Raw genomic sequence first — 17,465 nt, forward strand, 5'->3', positions numbered from 1 at the left:
GACCCAGTGTGCAGATGAGATGCTGCCAGCCCAGCAGTGCCGGTGCCTTCTGAGCTAGAGTGTGCTCAGAGAGCCGGGTGCGCTAATGTGTATTTAGCACAGTGGAGGAGGGAAAGGCCAGGTTGGCAGCAGAGTTAGCTTCCTGCTTGTCAGATGAACTGACAGGACTCCCTCATCATCCACTGCTTGTCCTCCAGGCCCTGGGCACTGAGGGAGGGATAAAGGACTATTTACCCCCACAGCATGGGCCCATGGAGAAACCATGTGCCGTGTGGCTGCAGGTAACTTAGGGGGATTAGCTCAGGAGAACCAAGGTCCCTCGCTCTCTTCCTCTTTTCCTCTCTCCCTCCCTCCCTCCCTTTCCCCTTTGAGTTCTTTGCTTCTTAAACTCCTGGGTGTTGTTTTGTGTTCCTAGCACCTTCGGGGAGCTGAAGACAGTCCGTTTGCCAAAGAAGATGACAGGGACAGGCCCCCACCGAGGCTTTGGCTTTGTGGATTTCTTAACCAAACAGGATGCCAAGGTGAGATCATGGCAACATTCCCCTCCTCCAAATCCCTCCATTTTTTTTTTCATTTAAAGGGGTTTTATTAATCTCCAAGAGATGCTGTTCACATGGGCCATTTGAAAAGAAAGCATGGCCTCCTAGACACATGTTTCCTAGCATGACGGGGTCAATTTCCACATAAGCTGTAGATGGGATGGAGATGTAGCAGTTTCCTATTTTACATGTGAGAACCAAGATCGAGATATTCTGGCATGAATGACTTTTGCAGGCCCACCCAAGTCATTGGTGGAGATGGTATTAGAAACCAAGACTTGCAAGCCAATCTGTTTGGCAGTATTCCCCAGCATGGTGAGGTCAGCATATCTGATATTATCTGTGCTTCGCAGTATTATTGAGGATTTCTGTGCTCTGCAAAAAATGTGAAGTCTCCCTGTTACCTGAGGTGAGACCTTCCTTCATGTCTGGTCCTCATTGATAGGACATTTCTCCCAGCGCCACTCCTCAATCTGCTTCCTGGCAACATCTGCCCCACTGCTCCTACTTCTTTCCTCTCGGGCTGGCGGGACCAAACCAGACTAAAGCTGGAAAGGAATAAGGCTGGCCCTTTAGGAGAGGCTATTTCTGACCCACCCCCTTTCTCTTGCTGACCTCTGTGAATCCTGCAGTGCCAGTACATCTATCAAAACTGGGCCCCAGGAGGTCAAACTAGTGCTTTGATGTGTGGTATGTGTACATACCCACTACAAGTGTCTGTGTCCATGTGCCTTTGAGAAGATCAACTCCAGGAGCCTCTGGATAGCCAGAGCCACTGCCCCTCTTTCGCCTTAGAGTGAGCCAGTCTGCTTGAATTCTTGCTTGGCTTCATCAGCCACAGCTCCTTCCTTGCCTTGGGTAGCAGATGAACATCTGGCTCAGCAGCGGCTTTGGGGGTGAACAGCTGTCTGAGCTGCTGCATGGTTTTCCATTGGTCGGAAAAGGAACCAAGTGTTTACTGACCACTCCCTTCCAGCACCTCGTGCCCCAGCTCGGTGTTCCACAAGGAATGAGGAGGCCATGAGATGTCGGGAGGCCCAGGTTCTGATAAGGAGTATGACCTTGGGCAAACTGCCCCACTGCTGGGCACCTGTGTTCTCCACAGTGAAAGGATGAGGGGCTGGGAGTTGATGATGTCCAAGTACCCTCCAGGGTCTGACATTCTGCTCTGCAAAGGTCTTCCTAGCGGTGATATTTTATGTTTCAAGGCCTCTTTCAGCCATGACATTCTATGTGCAAGGTCCCCTCTTCCTTCTCATAGTCTGTTCCCCAAGGTCCCTTCCAGCCCTGACATTCTGCATTTCTAAAAAAGACATTCTCTTTTCTCTCAGAGAGGTGACTCAGCAGCCCTCTGGCAAGAGGGGCTCCCAAGAGCCAGCTCCTCCCCACTGGCCCAGCTGTGCAAAGCAGTGGGAGCTAGCTCCGGGACCCATCTGCCGCCTTTGTAGGCTGACCTGGCAAGGATGTCAGCATGGAACCCTCATCGAGTCTTTCCAGTAGCCTTTGTCTTCCTCACTTGTGGCTCAGCAACTGAAATTCAAGGGCTTGTATTGTTGACATTTTCCCAGTGTTCACCCAGACATCTGTTCCTGTTCCTTCTTGTCATGAGACCTTCCCTTGGCCCCTGCTGACATCAGTGAGCATCAGGGAGGGCTTTCTGCAGGACGACCACTTCATGGGCCAGCTGTGGCCAGGGAGGCCCGAGCCTTGCTCTAGAAGTTGTTCAGATGCCCCCTCAGCCACTCATTAATTCTACAAGAATATTAGGTGATTATTCCATCTTTATTTCCCCATTACCTTCATTGCAGTAGATGTACCTACAATAGATGTGGGTCAAATTAGATCACAGAATGATAAGAGTTGGAAGAGGCCTCAGTGACCATCAAGTGTGGCTCATCCCATGGGGCTTTGCAGTCTTTGTTTGAAGAAGTAGTGCCCACCCCCTCTACGTGACAGCCCTTCAAATGCTGCTTTACTATCCCCACTGAATCCTCTTCTCTGGGCCAAACATTCCATGCTCATTCAGCAGGTCCTCATACAGGGTGGACTCTCACTGGCCTCCATCTTCTTCTGGATACTCCTGGACAGCCTCTCAATTCCACAAAAGCCTATTAAAGCTGCATGTGTGAGGCACAGGACTAAGGATTAGGGATAGTCAGACACAATCAAACCAAGTCCCTGTCCCTACAGATCTTACACTCTGCCCAAGGGATGTCTCACAAATACAAAATTTGAGGAGGGAGAGCAAAAGAAATTGAGGAAGGATCTGAAAAGGCCTCCTCCAATATGGGGCATGAGAGCTGAGCCTTGAAATGGTGCTAAGAGGAGGCAGGTCAGCCAGTAGGCTGAAATGTAGAGAGTGTAGACAGTCATGTGACTTGAAGCTAGAGCCAAGCCATGAAGGGCTCAAAATGAGGTCAAGCTAAGGAGGTGGTGTTTCCTCCCAGAGGCAGCAGGGAGCAGAGGGATGAGATGATCCAGGCCAGGCCTTGGGAAAGTGAGTTTTGTCGCTGTGTGTAGGATGAATTTGAGAAGGAAAAGATTGGGCAGTTGGGGACAACAGTTAAGATGCTGTTGAAATTGTCCAAAGGAAAGAGAGGCCTTCCTACAAATGAACTGCCCAGAGCTGATCATAGAATTCCTCTGTGATTGGGGCAGAGCGGGGTTGGACTGCTGTCCTCTTCATTCCTGAATCGCCTGATACCTGCCCTTGCTTGGGAGAAGGGACAGGGAAGATTCATCCATTTAACTCACTGTACTTACTACTGAGTAGGTAAGTCTGTGGGGAAACTGCTCACTTTTCAGGTGGGAAGGCTGAAAGAAATTAGCCCCAAAGATGCCTCAAACCATGTTTAAGGGGCAAAAGACTTGTTGACTATTCTGCTTAATGTCTCCAGCTTCCCACTTTTTGAAAGCTTAAGTGAATTGAAGTGTCACTTCTGATCTTTGCTGAGAAAGTAGGGTCTCAATCTGAAAAAGTCAGGGGAGCCTTTCCTAGCTTTCATTAAGGAATCTCGGGGAATTTCCATAGTGTTCAGGTCCTTTATTCTCATTTGGAGGTGATCCTACGAACATTATTTCCTGAGCCCAGTATTCTGCCATCACAAAGATTTACTCCATTGGTTTTATGGGAGTGGCCACCCACCTGGCCCCATCCACTCGTCCCCACCCATGTCTCTAAGTTCCACAAGGAACAAAAGCTGTTGAAGAGGAGATTTCAGTCCTGTCTGTAGCCCCTGAGGGAGAGGGTCACCACGTGCCCTCTCTCAACATTCGCTAGATGTGGTAGCTCCTTACATGCCATCACGGCAATATCTCTTCACTCTAGGGCCAGATCTGCTTGCGTTGGGATTGGCTTCCTTTGTACAGCATGCCTGAACAAGCCAGTCTTCCATAGAGTGAGGACCCACGGTGAGTGCCTCACTCCTGGAAAGATTCGTTTGCTCTTTTTCCTCCCCTGGAAGCCTCTGTTGCTTTTTCTCTCTCCTTCCCTGAGTCTGTCTGAAGAACTTGATTGTCTTCTGAGTGGAACATTTACCGCTCTGCGATGACCCGTAGAAAAGCGCACACTGCATGTTGTTGAATAGAACTCTGAATATTGTAAATATCTAGTTAGCGCTAGGGCAGGAATGGATGTGAAGAGGCAGCATTAGACTGCGGAGACATTGGGCTCAGAAGCAACAAAGCTCTTCTTCTGTCAGCAGAAGGCATTCCATAGATACCCCTCTCTGCCAGAGAACTCCAGAAATCATCACCTCCCCGAGGCAGTTTCCCTAAGCTGTTCTGGAAAGTGACTCCCTAGCCTGTTCTCCTTGCATGGATGGTATTTGGGGTCAAGGACTTGGCCCAAACTAGGACCATGAGAAATTCTCCTTTGTACCCGTTTGCATCCCCTACCAAGCTTGTCCTCCAATGGCCTGCTTTTCTGTTCTCTCCAAAAGGAGTTTCTTGGTTGCTGTCTTCTGCATCAATTGATCAACATGCAATTGAGTAAGATGAGACATCAGTGCTTGGCAAATACTGTGGCTCAGAGTCCCTCTCTTGTTCCATGCCTCCCGTCCCCCCGTCCCTCCGTCTCCCTGAGCTAAGTAGTGAGAAAGGCACTGTCAAGGCTAAGGCATAGTCAGGGAAAGAAAAAAGAAATGAGGAAGAGAAGAGGAGGTGAATATAAGAGCTTAGGGCATTCCTTGATGTAATGTAGGCTAACTACCTCACTTTAAAGACAGGGAAATGGAAGCCCAGAGATCACACAGGTTAACTACATCACTGGGCCAGAATTCAAAGCCAGATCCTTTGTCTCACTTCAGATCTAGAACTCTTTCCACCAACTGTGATGCCCTAGAATGAGATCTGAAAAGAATCATGGGGATTATCTGGTCAGCCTCCCGCACTGCACTAGGGTCCTGACTCCTGGCCCAGTGTGCCTCCTGCCCCATTGCGTGCTCCTTCCTTTTTGCTGGAGAGCTGGTTGTCAATAGATGTACATAATCTCTTCTGACCTGAACCATCACCTTGTGTTCTATGGGTCATTGTCCCCATTTTACAAATGAGGACACTGAGTCGTGGGTGAAGTGCTTGGCCCAGGAGCTCTGAAGTTTCCCTTGACTCCAGGTTCAGCATTCTCTCCAGTGTACCAGGAAGCCCTTCATGTTCCCATTCATGTAGTGCAGCAGGTCCACAGCCTAGCTGGCATTGCTTTAAATCCCCATCAAGTAGTGCCCTTTCAGCCGGTGCCTCTGCCCTCCAGGCAATGATTCCTGGTTTTCTGACTTTTGTTAAAAATTTGGATGAGTCACTGGGCCTCCAGGCCTCAGTTTCCTTATCTGTAAAATGAAGGGATTGACCATTTAAGATCCTTTAAATCTCCAAGTCCACAAATAGATAGTTTTGAAGCTAGAAATGGTCTCAGGCCATCTTATCCAGCACTTCATTTTACAAATCAGGAAACTGAGGCCAAGGTGTGTCTAGGGGCACACAGATAATTAGTGACTTTTCTCTTCCTGTCCTTTTGTTTCCATCATGTCCTTTGGAAGCCTTCTCTAGTCAAAGCTTCCAGTGGTCCCTTCCCACAGAATGCCAGTGTCAGATTCTGTCACCAACCTGATCAGTCCTGGCTGTGGTGGGAAGATGAAGAGTAACCAGGCAACTGCTCATAAGAGCAGTCGCCACCAAGGTTCAGAGCAAGCTGCCCTCCTCCCTCAGAGTGTCTTGTACTTACTTGTCTTCATAAATGTTGTATCCCTAGTACTTAGGGAAGGGAGGGAGAGAGAGAAGAAAGGAGGGAGAGAGGGAGGGAGGGAAGGAAGGAAGGAAGGAAGGAAGGAAGGAAGGAAGGAAGGAAGGAAAGAAGGAAGGGAGGGAGGGAGGGAGGGAAGGAAGGAGGGAGGAAGGAGAGAAGAAGGGAAGGAAGGAGAGAAAGACAGGAAAGAAGGAAGAAGAGGAAAAGGAAGGAAGGGGGAGAAGGGAGGGAGGAAGAACAGGAGGGAGAGGATACCGTTTTTCCAGGGTCACACAGGTAATAATAAGTGCTGTGACCAAGATGTAAATCCAGAACCTTCAGCTCCAAATCCATATAATGGTTGTTTTCATTATGTGCAGGTGATTAAGCTATCAAGTGGGTTTACTCACAGCTTTTCCCTTCCAAATTTCTCAGCACCTTTTTCATAATTCACAAGACAAATGTGAAATCCTCTGACCCTGGTGGAGCCCATCTCTTCTTGCTCGATACAATACAAAGTCAGGAGAACTGGATTTGGCATCCAGGGTTCAAACCCTGGCTTTGCTGCTCACTCTCTATTGAGTCTCCATTTGGTCACCAGTGTAATGAGAGGATTGGACTACCTGACCTCCTTGGGTAGGGGCTTCCCAGCTCTTCTGGGTCCTTTGGGAACAAACTACCCAACTTGAGAGCACCTAAGGGTTTTGTTCATGCTCTCTCCCACTGCAGATCATAACTCTTCCATGCTTTCATAGACCCATTCTTCCCCTACCAGTTTCTGGTAATGAGCCTATTGGAATTTAACTGTGGCAGGCACACTCTGGGCCAGTGGTCAAAGCCCTTCCAGCCAGAGACAACCCCCTCTAGACATTGTGCTCTGTCAGCGTAGCCTTTAAAAACCCTTTGTCACCTTCACATCAGGATGGGAGGCATTGAAGATGAACACAGTGGAGGCAGGAATGGACCTAGTGTCCCTGGATTCCATTAAACAGCCCTCCACTCTACAGAAAAGGTTAGACTAGAAAAACCTCAGAGGGAGGCTGAGTGGCCGGCTCCCAACAGGGAACACCAACCCCCAGTGAAATCTACCCTTCCCATCATACACAAGAGGATGAGTGATGGTGGAGACAGCTTTCCTTGCCCCTGGGAGCCCTGGCTGAATCACTTGATTGTTCCTACTGTCCCCACATTCCATTGGGCTACACGGAGAGTAGAAGACAGAGGCAGCCACGTACCCTACGCAGCCAGCCAGGCTTTCTCCTCAGGTGAGCCAGGTGGGTCAGTCTGTTCACCTCGTTTAGAAGCCAGCCTCTCTCCTTTGACCAGAGAGGCCTGAGCACTGAAAGAGGAAAGGATTGTATGGACAGGAAAGAATGTGGAGGAGAGGACCGACCCCTGGAGAACAGGGGAAAGAATAGTAATTCTCCACTGCATGTGCCTTCCCCTTTTTTTCAGAGTCTTCGTTCCTTTGTACTTTTGCAGTTACAGCTGTTTTTATTTGCCTCTGCTGCTGTGGTTTTAAAGGCCTATTTTCACATGGAATGTTATCCAATTAGTAGAGCAATGTGTTGGCTTAAATAAACACTCGGGAGGGAGTCGGCAGTAGGGAGACGGGACGGCTGTTTGCATTGGCAGGAAGAGCTATTCTGACTGTGGTAAACAACTGCAGCTTTAATTGCAGGGTCTCGATGCTTAATTTATACTTCCTCATTTCTCACTTTTCTGCAATGCGATGGAGCAGGGAACTCGGGCTGGACGTTGTGTCCCAGCAGCCTGGCCAGCCTCTTGAGAGGGTGGTGTGTGTGTGTGTGGCCAGTTCAGTACCGCATGGTACATTAAGCACCTACTATGTGCCAGACACCATGCTAGATGGACACCAGTCCGTGTCCTCATAGAGCTTTCTGCTACAGTAAGGAGGCAAGGACAGATCTGCCAAATAGTAGTGTCAGAATGTTTTTAGGTCTCTTGTAATTCAAGGACTTGGCTATTTGATTAATACTGGGGCGGGGTGGGGGGGGGGGCGGTGTTTGTGTGTGGAGATAACAGTATTTCAACCAAACCTGATATGTAAAAACTCCCCAAGGCAGGAATGGTACCTTTTACAGTACTTGTGGGGAGTTGGTGGTTTGCTCAGAGGGCTAGGGTCAGGAAAACCCTTGTTAGAGAGAATTTCTACGTGCAGAGCCTTGTGTGGGGCATTAAGGAGATGCAGACCCAACCAGCCTGCCTGCAGGAAGCTTACTTACGAGTTAGAAATCACTGAAAATCTTTGTGGCCTAAAGGCCTAGAATAAGAAACTAGCTGTTGTGTCTCTCTCATAAATAATTGCCAACAAGGAGGAATAACTAACAAGTCCCAAATTTGGGTTCTGTTCACACTTTTTAATTAACACCATTTATGTACGTGAATGAATGAAAATGGATTTGAATGTCTGGTCTTGCATTTCACAGAGGGGACTCAGGTTCAGCCAAATCCTTTATAGACTGTGGCCTGTCATCAAATCCTAAGCTTTAAAACACCTAAGTTTAAGGCACAAAACTGTACAGATGAGGGCAAAATCCCCACTCATTAATGACTGATGCACTCTCTGCCCATTTCCTGTTTGGATGTTAGCTGCCGGATCTCCAGAGCAAGAAGAAAGGAGGCCAAACTATAAGAGTAGGGACTTAAATGTCTCTTTGTTCCTGGGTGGTCAGCCAGAAGAGACATCCATGGGACGCTGAAGAATGTTGGGTGAGAAGTGGTCTCTCCTTCTTCTTCAGGTCTTGAGAACTCCCTGTTACCCTCTCTTCATTTGCTGCCCAGTGTTGCTGGAGGCACTTGTGAGTGGTGTTGAACCTGGAGTCACAAAACCTGGATTCAGATCCCACTTCTGACGTATTTACCCCTGAGAGATCATGGCAAATCACCCAATCCTCTCTGATCCTCTGCACCTCCTACAGATGAGATGTCATCCACACTGAACATCACTAGAAAAATCCCAGATCCTCAACTTATGGTCAGTTGTCATGTGTCACTTGTATCTCCCCAGGTGGAGGCCTCTTTACAGCCTACTCTATGCCTGGAACTGTGCCTTATACCTAGGGAATGCTCAGTAAAAACTGATTGGTGCTTAATTAATCAGCGATTAATGACATTTAACTCCCTAGCTAAAGAGCATCCATGTTGGTATCATGACCTAAGAGCTGGCCCAAAGCAGTAGACCCAGAGGACCTGGGTTCAGATCCTGGCGCTGCCAGTAGCTCTGTGACATTTGGCAAGCCATATCTTCTGTCTGGGCCTTAGTTTCCACATTGGTCAAATGAAGGGACTCAGGTTCAACCAAATTCATCCATGACATGAGTGTTTGCTGTGCTGCGTACATTTGGAGAGATCTTCGTCTTGCTACAGCATCAGCAGCAGTGCCAGTAGAATAGAATAAGCTTCTTGCGGACAGGGACTGTTTTGCTTCTGCTGCTGCTGCTGTTTCTTTTTTTTTCTTCTTTTTACTTCTAGTTGCTAACATTTGGCCCCAGCACATAGAAGGCACTGAATTAATGAGGCAAACAGGACCTTGGGATCACATCCCCAGCCGCCTCTTCCAGCAAAAGCTCCTCCACTTGTCCAGGCTGGTTTAGCTTCACCTCTGTCCTGACCCCCCACAGCCTTTTGGCCGTGGAGAGCTCCCAGGCATCCACCATAGTTGGAACTGCAGCCTGCTGGGAGGGTAGCCTCCGATTTGGTTTGCTGGGAGTCAGACTCATTCAGAGAGAAGAGCCAAAGCACCTCTATCCACCATCTGAAAGGGCTGGTGTCTGGCCAGAGTCCTGCATTGCAGGGATTCTTGGCTGGCCGCAGTAAGGGCCACCTCGAGGATCCTTGGAGGGGAGGCAGGGGGTCAGCAGGAAATGAAGTACTTCTTCCTGGGAGCTTGCCAGTTTTGTGGGAGCCCCAGCTACCCCCTAATCATCATCACTCTTAGGATTATTGTCTTACAGCTAGATGGAGGCCATCTCGTCTAGGCCCCCACCCCCCCCACCCATGTGGAAGCTGAGCCCCAGAGACTCATCAAGCAGCATATTCTCTTTCCTGTCCAATCCAGCATTTATTTAGCAACTACTGTACTGTGTACAGGATGCTGGAGGAGAGGCCCTGCCTTCATAGCTTATCTAGGTAAACAGCTAAAGGAACAAAGTAGTGCATGATGAGGCTGTCAGAATATTGAGAACCAGAATCCCACACAAGGTATAAAGGGAAAGCCAGTACCAGCTCTTTGGAGGCAGTGGTCAGGGAAAGCTTTCTGGAGAAGGTGGCATTTTTATTGTCCATTAAAGAGAGGAAGAGAAAGAGATTCTAAGAAATAGAGTCAGCAAAGGTACAGAGGAGCATGGGAGTTTTTGGGGAAAGGGATAGAAGAGCAGAACATTACCTAATTTGCCTAAAACATGAAGGTGAGTAGTATGAGATACCTAGAAAGAAGAAAGGAAAAAAGCATTTATTAAGTGCCTTCTGTGTGCCAAATACTGTGTGATGAGATATTTCATTTGCTCCTTACAACAGCCCTGAGAGGTAGGTACCATTATTATCTCCATTTTATAGATAAGGAAACTGGGGCAGGCAGCATTAATATAGTAGTCATGATAATAATAGCTAGCATTTATATAGTGTTTATTATGTACCAGACACTGTGTTAAGGGCTTTACAAATTTTTTTTCATTTGATCCTCCCAAAAACCCTGGTACGTAAGTGTTATTATTGTCCCCATCTTACAGACTAGGAAACTGAGGCAAACAGATTAAGTCATCTGCCCAGAATCACAAAGCTAGTGAGTATCCTAGGCTGGATTTGAACCCAAGACCCAGGACTCTGTGCACTATGGCACCACCTCCAGAGCAGAGGAGTTCCAGATTATGGTGGGCCTTGAATACCAGGCAGAGGAGTTCCTACTTTACTCTCTAGATTTTTTTTGATAGTTGGAGTGACATGATCTAATCTCCACATAAGAAAGATTATTTTGGCAGCTTGGAAAGATAGGTGGAAGGGGAGGAAAGGAAGGCCAGAGAGCCTATTTGAAGAGCTCCTATCTCAGTGGTTCAGGAAGGTGGTATTGAGGTGCTGGATGAGTTTAGTAGAATTGGGGTGAGAGAGATGGGATCATAAGGACTTGGTAGCAGATCAGCTGTCAGAGGTGAAAAAGAGAGTGAAATGTCAGAGATGACCAAGGCTTAAACTCCAGGATGGTTGAATAGACATAAAAAGGGAGAAGAAGAGTGGATGACCCATGCTTCTACCAAGGAGATGGCATAACTGTACTCCCGGTAGGAGGTGGCATGTAACGGTGCTCCTGGCAGGAGACAGCATATAACAGTACTCCAGGCAGGCAGATGGAAATTAGGAAGAGGAAACACAGCAGCCAAGCTTTCTCACCCTCCCTCTTAGTCATCTCCAAATTCCAGAACGTGGGAGCTGGAAGAGGCCTTAGAAAGCATCTCTACTGAATCCCTTCTTTTGAAATGAAGACCAGGGAGGTGTAGCATCACACAACCAGTTATTGACAGTGACACCCCAGTGTTCGGTCCCCTATGCCCAGCTTTCTCCTCTTTGGGGTAAGGCAGAAGAAGAAAAAGATACCATTGGATTTTTGGGATTTGTGTGCAGAAGATTTTCTTCCCCTGGGACATCCTACCTTAGAGGTTCTTGTTATATGAAAGGCATCAGTAAAACAGGGGTGAAGGATTGTGGACTAGGTGGTCTCTTAAGGCCCCTTCCAGCCCTGTCTAAGATCCTATGATCTATGCAGGTTCTTTAAAGCAAGATGCCCAGGAGCATATCTTGCCCAAGGCCTCAAATGGCATTTGTTTCTAGGCAAGGGAGGCCAATCCCAAGGGAGAACTACCAAAGGTCAGAGCCAAAGCTGGGTTGGCAGGGCTCCTTTGCCTTCTCTCCACTTGAGAAATGGTCTCAGAGGGACAGTTACTTTCCAGCCACAGGCTAGTGTGACTTTTTACCAGATCCCCTTCCCCCAAAACCAAAGGGCAAAGTAGAATTCCAGAGCCAGCGTGGGAAAGGGCTGATCCCAGGAGCTCATCAGAATAGGACAATAAGAAGGCTGAAATCCAGGTGCAGGCAACCGTCAGAACTATGACGAGGGTCAGTGAGGCAGGCATTGGCCTTTCTGAACTCTGCCCATCAGATCCCCAATGCCTTTGCACAGAGCCAAGGCAGGAGGCCTCCCCAGGCTGGACAAGGGCCCACGGTCAAACTAAGGGGCTTTAAGGGATAAAAGCCGGCACTTTGTCAGAGAATGTTAGGATTAGAGGGTGAACCTTCAAGATATCCAGTCCAGTTACCCAGCATACATATAAAGGCACTGATACCCAGATAGGAGAGATGACCTAGCTGGCCTCATGCAGCATAATTTATTAGAATCTGGGGCCTTATTTTCTCCCCAAAGGGCAATACCCACCGCTTATGGCTGAGCTAGACCCAAGGCTCTATATTCCTTAGGTTTGCACTTATCCAGAGAATAGGCTGGCTGATTTCTCCTGAGGCACTGGGGCATTATAGGTAGAGGAGCTTAGTGGATAGAGGGCTGATCCTGGAGTCCTTCCTCTAACACATAAACAGCTATGTGACCATGGGCAGGTTATTTAAACTCTTCATGCTCCCAGACAACTCTCTGAGATTCAAGTTGAAGAATAGTGACTGACCTGCACCATTGGCAGGGGTTTTCATACTAGAAGTTCCCAAATAAGAGAATATGTTGTTTGAGTAGTTTCAGTTGTGTCTGACTCTCCATGACCCTATTTGGGGTTTTCTTAGCAGAGATACCAGGATGGTTTGCCATTTCCTTCTTCAGTTCCTTTTACAGATGAGGAAAGTGAGGCAAACAGGGTGAAGTGACTTACCAGGGTCACACAGCTAGGAAGTCTCTGAGGCCAGATTTGAACTCTCAAAGATGAGTCTTCCCAATTCCAGATCCATCGCTTTATCCACTGTACCACCTAGACTACAGTTATATTTTGAAGTGCTTGGCAAACCTTAATACTCTATCTGAGTTCATTGTAATACTTATGATTACAAGTAAGAGACAAAGATGTTCTCATATTGTTGCATATGGGCCAGCACTAGGGCACAGAAGTCTAAAATGTATGGGTCTTCCTCTATCTTGAGCCAGAGCTGCCCCCTCTTCCATTCCTGAGACTTTTAGAGGTTGAAGGCATGCTAGAATCTCAGATCTGGAGCTGCCATCGACCTCAGGGAGCATTTTTGTCCAACCCCCACCCACATTTTACAGTTGAAGAATATGAGGCCCACCCAGAGGGGTTAGCAAGGGTCACAAAAGCCATGACTTAAACCTAGGTCCTTTACACCACCAGATTTCACACCCACCCATCTTTGATCATTAGTCCTTTCTTAGCACTTGTTACTTTCAGAGTGAAACAGATGAGAAAATACAAAATATTTATCACGTAGTGTTGGAGTGGGGAGGTAGAGAGCCCTGACAACTGGGGGGATCAGAAGGGGCCTCAAACAGGAGCCCTTTGAGGGCCATAGAAAGGTGGACTGTTATCTCCATTTATGGATCAAGTGAAGGTACTCACTGTATCACATGGCTGTTAAGCATCAACTGAGACTTGAACCTGAGTCTTTCCTGTATGTTCTTTCCTCTAGTAAATCTGCACACCTGGAACTCTTTGAAATGGGATACTTATGTCTAGTGCCCTCGAAGTTTGGAGCCCCTAACCCATCCTATTTGCAAACCTCAGGGTCCCATCAGTCAGTCAGCTGGCTGTTTTAAGCACCTGCTGTGTCCAAGGCGTCATGTTAAGCCCTGCCCTGGACATACAAAAACGGGTTGTAAAAACCTCCCCTACTCTCAGGGAGCTCAAATCTAGCATTAGGTTTGGAATGTCCGGCCATGGTTCAGTCCTTCTTCCTCAGGCAAGTCTCTTCACCTACTTGGGTCTCAGTTCCTTCCACTGTAAGTCAGATTAGGAGCTTGGACAAGATGTACTCTGAGGTCCTTTCCCACCTAGACACTGAGGTGTCAGGGTTATCAGGAATATGAAAACCAGTGCGTCTTTCTCTTCAAATACTTGTTGTACCATCCTCCTGGGTATTCTCCATGCCGAATCATGAAATCACAAAATTTGAGAGCAGGAAGATACCTCAGCAATCATCCCATCCAACCCACAGCCCCACTGCTACCTTTCTGACTGCTGAGCACCCACCAGTCTCCATACCTGGAGACCTCTAGTGAGGGAGAAGCCACTGCTTCCCAAGGCATACAGTCTGGCTTGCTGCTGTGCTTAGAATAGCTCTCTCTCGTCGTTGGGAAGGTTTTCCCAGCATCAAGGCTAAATTTGCTTCTTCTCACCATTCATTCATGGCAGGCCAACAGAAAAAACCCAGTCCCTAACAAATACGAGCCACATGAAAACAGGGGATTGAGTGGGGGGCAGGGAGGAGGCTCCTGAAAACGAGGCTGAAATGCATAGGAAATAATGTGTTCAGGTTGTTTTTGGAGAAGAGAAAAGACCCTGTGCACGTGGCCCTGAGTCAGAGTCGGGTTCAAGGCAGGGAGCTCATGGAGGGAAATGGGATTCCCTGAGAGCCCTTGTGCCTACTCCACAAGAAACGACTTGGTGTCCTTGAGGATGTGTTGCCTCTTGGCTTTCCTGTCCCCCTCACACATGGAATTGAAGCTCCTTCGGGGTCCCCAGGAGAATAAGGAGATAGCAACGCCAGGCTACTGATCAATTTCTCTTCCCCATCTTGAAACCCAAACTCCCTCGATCAAGCCATCCCGCCGTGACAGCTGAGAGCGAGTGTGTTTTAAAGCTCTGAATGGGCCATTTCAGTTTCAAGTCCAGATGCATTTTTATGTCCGCCTGGAAAAAATGTGGAGGCTCTGCTGGCAGCCAGAAGAGTTTTTAAAATTTAAAAAAAAAAAAGTTTGCTGCACCTGGCCCTTCTAGAAATGCACGAGGAAGAAAGTGTTGCTTCCATGCAGCTATCTGATTAGTTTTTAAAAGGAGTAGGCCTGCCTGGCACCTTCTCCCTCTTTCCTCCCAGGCTTCTCCCAGGAAGCACTATGGGGTGGTGGAAAGAGCCCTGAATGCTGGGTCAGAAAGGGAGAGACCTGGGCTTCAGTCCCGTATTCTGCATTGATCAGCTGTGTGACTCAGGACAAGTCACTTTATCAGTCTATCAACAGACATTTATTAAGCTCCTACTGGGTAGCCCAGTGGATATAGCCTGGAGTCAGCAAGACCTGAGTTTTAAATCTGGGCAGGTGATTATAACAGTACCTACCTCACAAAATTATTGTGAGGATCAAATGAGATAATAGGTGGAAGAGGCTTAGCATGTTGCCTGGCACATAGTAGGTGCTGACCCTCCCTTTAATAAGTAGTTCAGTAATTGCACCAAAAATCAGTCAGGTTTACCAGGCTTCTGATTTGTGAACTTCATTCTCTTCCCTTTTTAGAAAACTGGGACATTATTTGTCCTCATTTGCCAGCCCTGCTGTGACTTCCCTATTATCCATGATTTTAAAAATATCCCTAAAAGTGGTTCAGTAATTATATCTGCCAGTAGTTCAGTTCCCCCCACCCCTCAGTATTGGAGGATGCATTTCATCTCGGTAACTTGAATGCATCTCAGGCACCTTAGTAGCCTCTTGCTATCGCCTTTCTGAGCTGTGGGTTATTAGATCCCTATCTATCCCTATCTAGCTGAAAGGTCCTTCCCCTTCTCATGAACAGACTAACCAAATAAAAAAGCTCTGCCTTCTCTGTGATCTGTTATATCTTCTTACCAACCCTAAGCAGTGGCCAGATCACTTCTGGGATCCTTCTATTTATAGCTCTAAAAACAAGCAAAAACATTTGTTGTAATACTTGGCTTTCTTTCACAATCTCTACACATTCTGGGATTCACCATTTCTGACACTATTTTTACAAACATATAGCATATTTTTAGATTAATCTTCTGTTTCCTGGCTTTGCTTCCATCTGAGTTGAGTGGTGAGTTCCCTGTGTGTCCACAACCATCTCTTCAGACAAATCATTTCTACCCCCACCCCTTCTCGTTTTATCTGCTTCTCGTTCTCTTTGCTGTTTCATAGAAGTAGAAATTTCCTTTCCTTCCTAGACTGATTACCCCTATAGAATTTAGAAACTCTACATAATCTTTCAAATCTTTTCTCTCCAAATCTAGGGAGCATGTTAGTCTAGTCTGTGCTTTCCTCTTTTGTTCCAAGCTCTTAAGATAAAGTGGTAACTTCCCTTCAAAATTCCTTTGGTTTCTACCCCAGAACCAGTTGTTCCCTTTTGGGGAGAATCAAACACAAAATACAATCCCCCCCCCCCCATATTTTTTTTAAAGGATTAAATTATCATTAAAGCAACCAGGAAATTATTACCTTCTCTGCTTTTGGAAGAAAGAGAACCTCCAGTGTATGTCAGGCTCATTGAAGTTCTTCCCCCTCCAATCCCCATCGCTAATGCATCATGCCTTTGTAACTGATTTGTAATCTGTTTCCTGAACTCCTCGTCTGTTTCCTCTTTCTGTCCTGGTGGTCTGTATTACGCTGTGATGGTGCTGCCCCCACTGTTTATCTCAGTGTTTTACCTGCCCTTCAATGCCCTCATTTATAAAATGGTGTGGTAACAGTTGTACTGCTCACTCTGTAAACCTTCAGACATTATTGAAATGACCATTAATACTACCACCACTCATACTATCCATTGGTTGCTAGACCATGATGCTCCGTTCACTGACAGAGATCAATGTACCATACTTCCCAAGAAGTCTGACTTCCAAAAGCTCCTGTGCTGAAGGCAATATGTATTCATGGAAGGGGCTCTAGATTTGGAATGAGAGGATCTCTATATGGGACCTTTGGCAAGTCATTTGCTTTCTATCAGTCTCTCTTTCCTCATCTTTAAAATAAGGTTAGACTAAGTGACCTATTAGGTCCTTGATCTGTGATCTTATATCCTAGTTCTTCTTCCTTCTCACTTTATAACCTAGAATAAGTCTTTTCTCCTCCATGCCTGTTTCCCTACTAACTAGTGGCTACCTGCACTAGATAGAGGGTTGATGAATGTACTGTTCCCTAATCGCCAGTGCTCATACCTAAGCTAGCTCACCATTTTTCCTTCCTGCTTATTGGATTATTTCTTCTTATTTTACATCCTGAGTGCCATCTCAGTTTTTTATAGTCCAGCTTCCTTCTTTTAAGTGAACCATGTGAACCCTTTCCCTAAATTTTTCATGGCCATTACTCACCTTGGATCACCTAGGTGAGGCTGTGATGGCCAGGCTTTGTGAGTACTATAAGGAACCCTTCTGAACATCCAAAAGGTATAATAATCATGGGCTTCTTACATGGTAGTAATTGTGTTATTAGTATGTATTTATTGAGAAAATTCAGTATGACAAAAACTGGGTATTCAGGAACTTGACTCTGTCTCTTCCTCAAATTATTATGTACATAATCCATAATTCCCTGCATGCTTTGTGCCTCCAACAGGATTTAACTGCCTGGGCCTGTCTCTACACTTCTATCACTGTGTTGCCAAAATTGATTGCCTGACAAATATGAGGCTTAGGAGTTGGGCTGCCTACAAGTAGAGTGGTTAGAGAACATGGGCTTTCCATTGCAATACTGCCTCCAACTTTTTTTTTTCAGTTTATTTTATTTTTCCACATTCACTTCC

At 46.9% G+C, this 17,465-nt stretch overlaps 1 protein-coding gene across 4 annotated transcripts in view; it reads left to right on the top strand.

Annotated features, from left to right (window-relative positions):
* Positions 1–17,465, top strand: part of RBM19 (RNA binding motif protein 19) — a 234,456-nt gene that overhangs the window by 121,816 nt on the left and 95,175 nt on the right. For all 4 annotated transcript variants that reach the window (XM_072600362.1, XM_072600361.1, XM_072600364.1 and 1 more), the window contains exon 22: positions 416–521. In XM_072600362.1, the coding sequence (XP_072456463.1) occupies positions 416–521 (106 nt within the window). The remainder of the gene's footprint in view (positions 1–415; positions 522–17,465) is intronic.

This window comes from Notamacropus eugenii, chromosome 4 (genome assembly GCF_028372415.1).
Source record: "Notamacropus eugenii isolate mMacEug1 chromosome 4, mMacEug1.pri_v2, whole genome shotgun sequence".
NCBI classification, from domain to species: domain Eukaryota; kingdom Metazoa; phylum Chordata; class Mammalia; order Diprotodontia; family Macropodidae; genus Notamacropus; species Notamacropus eugenii.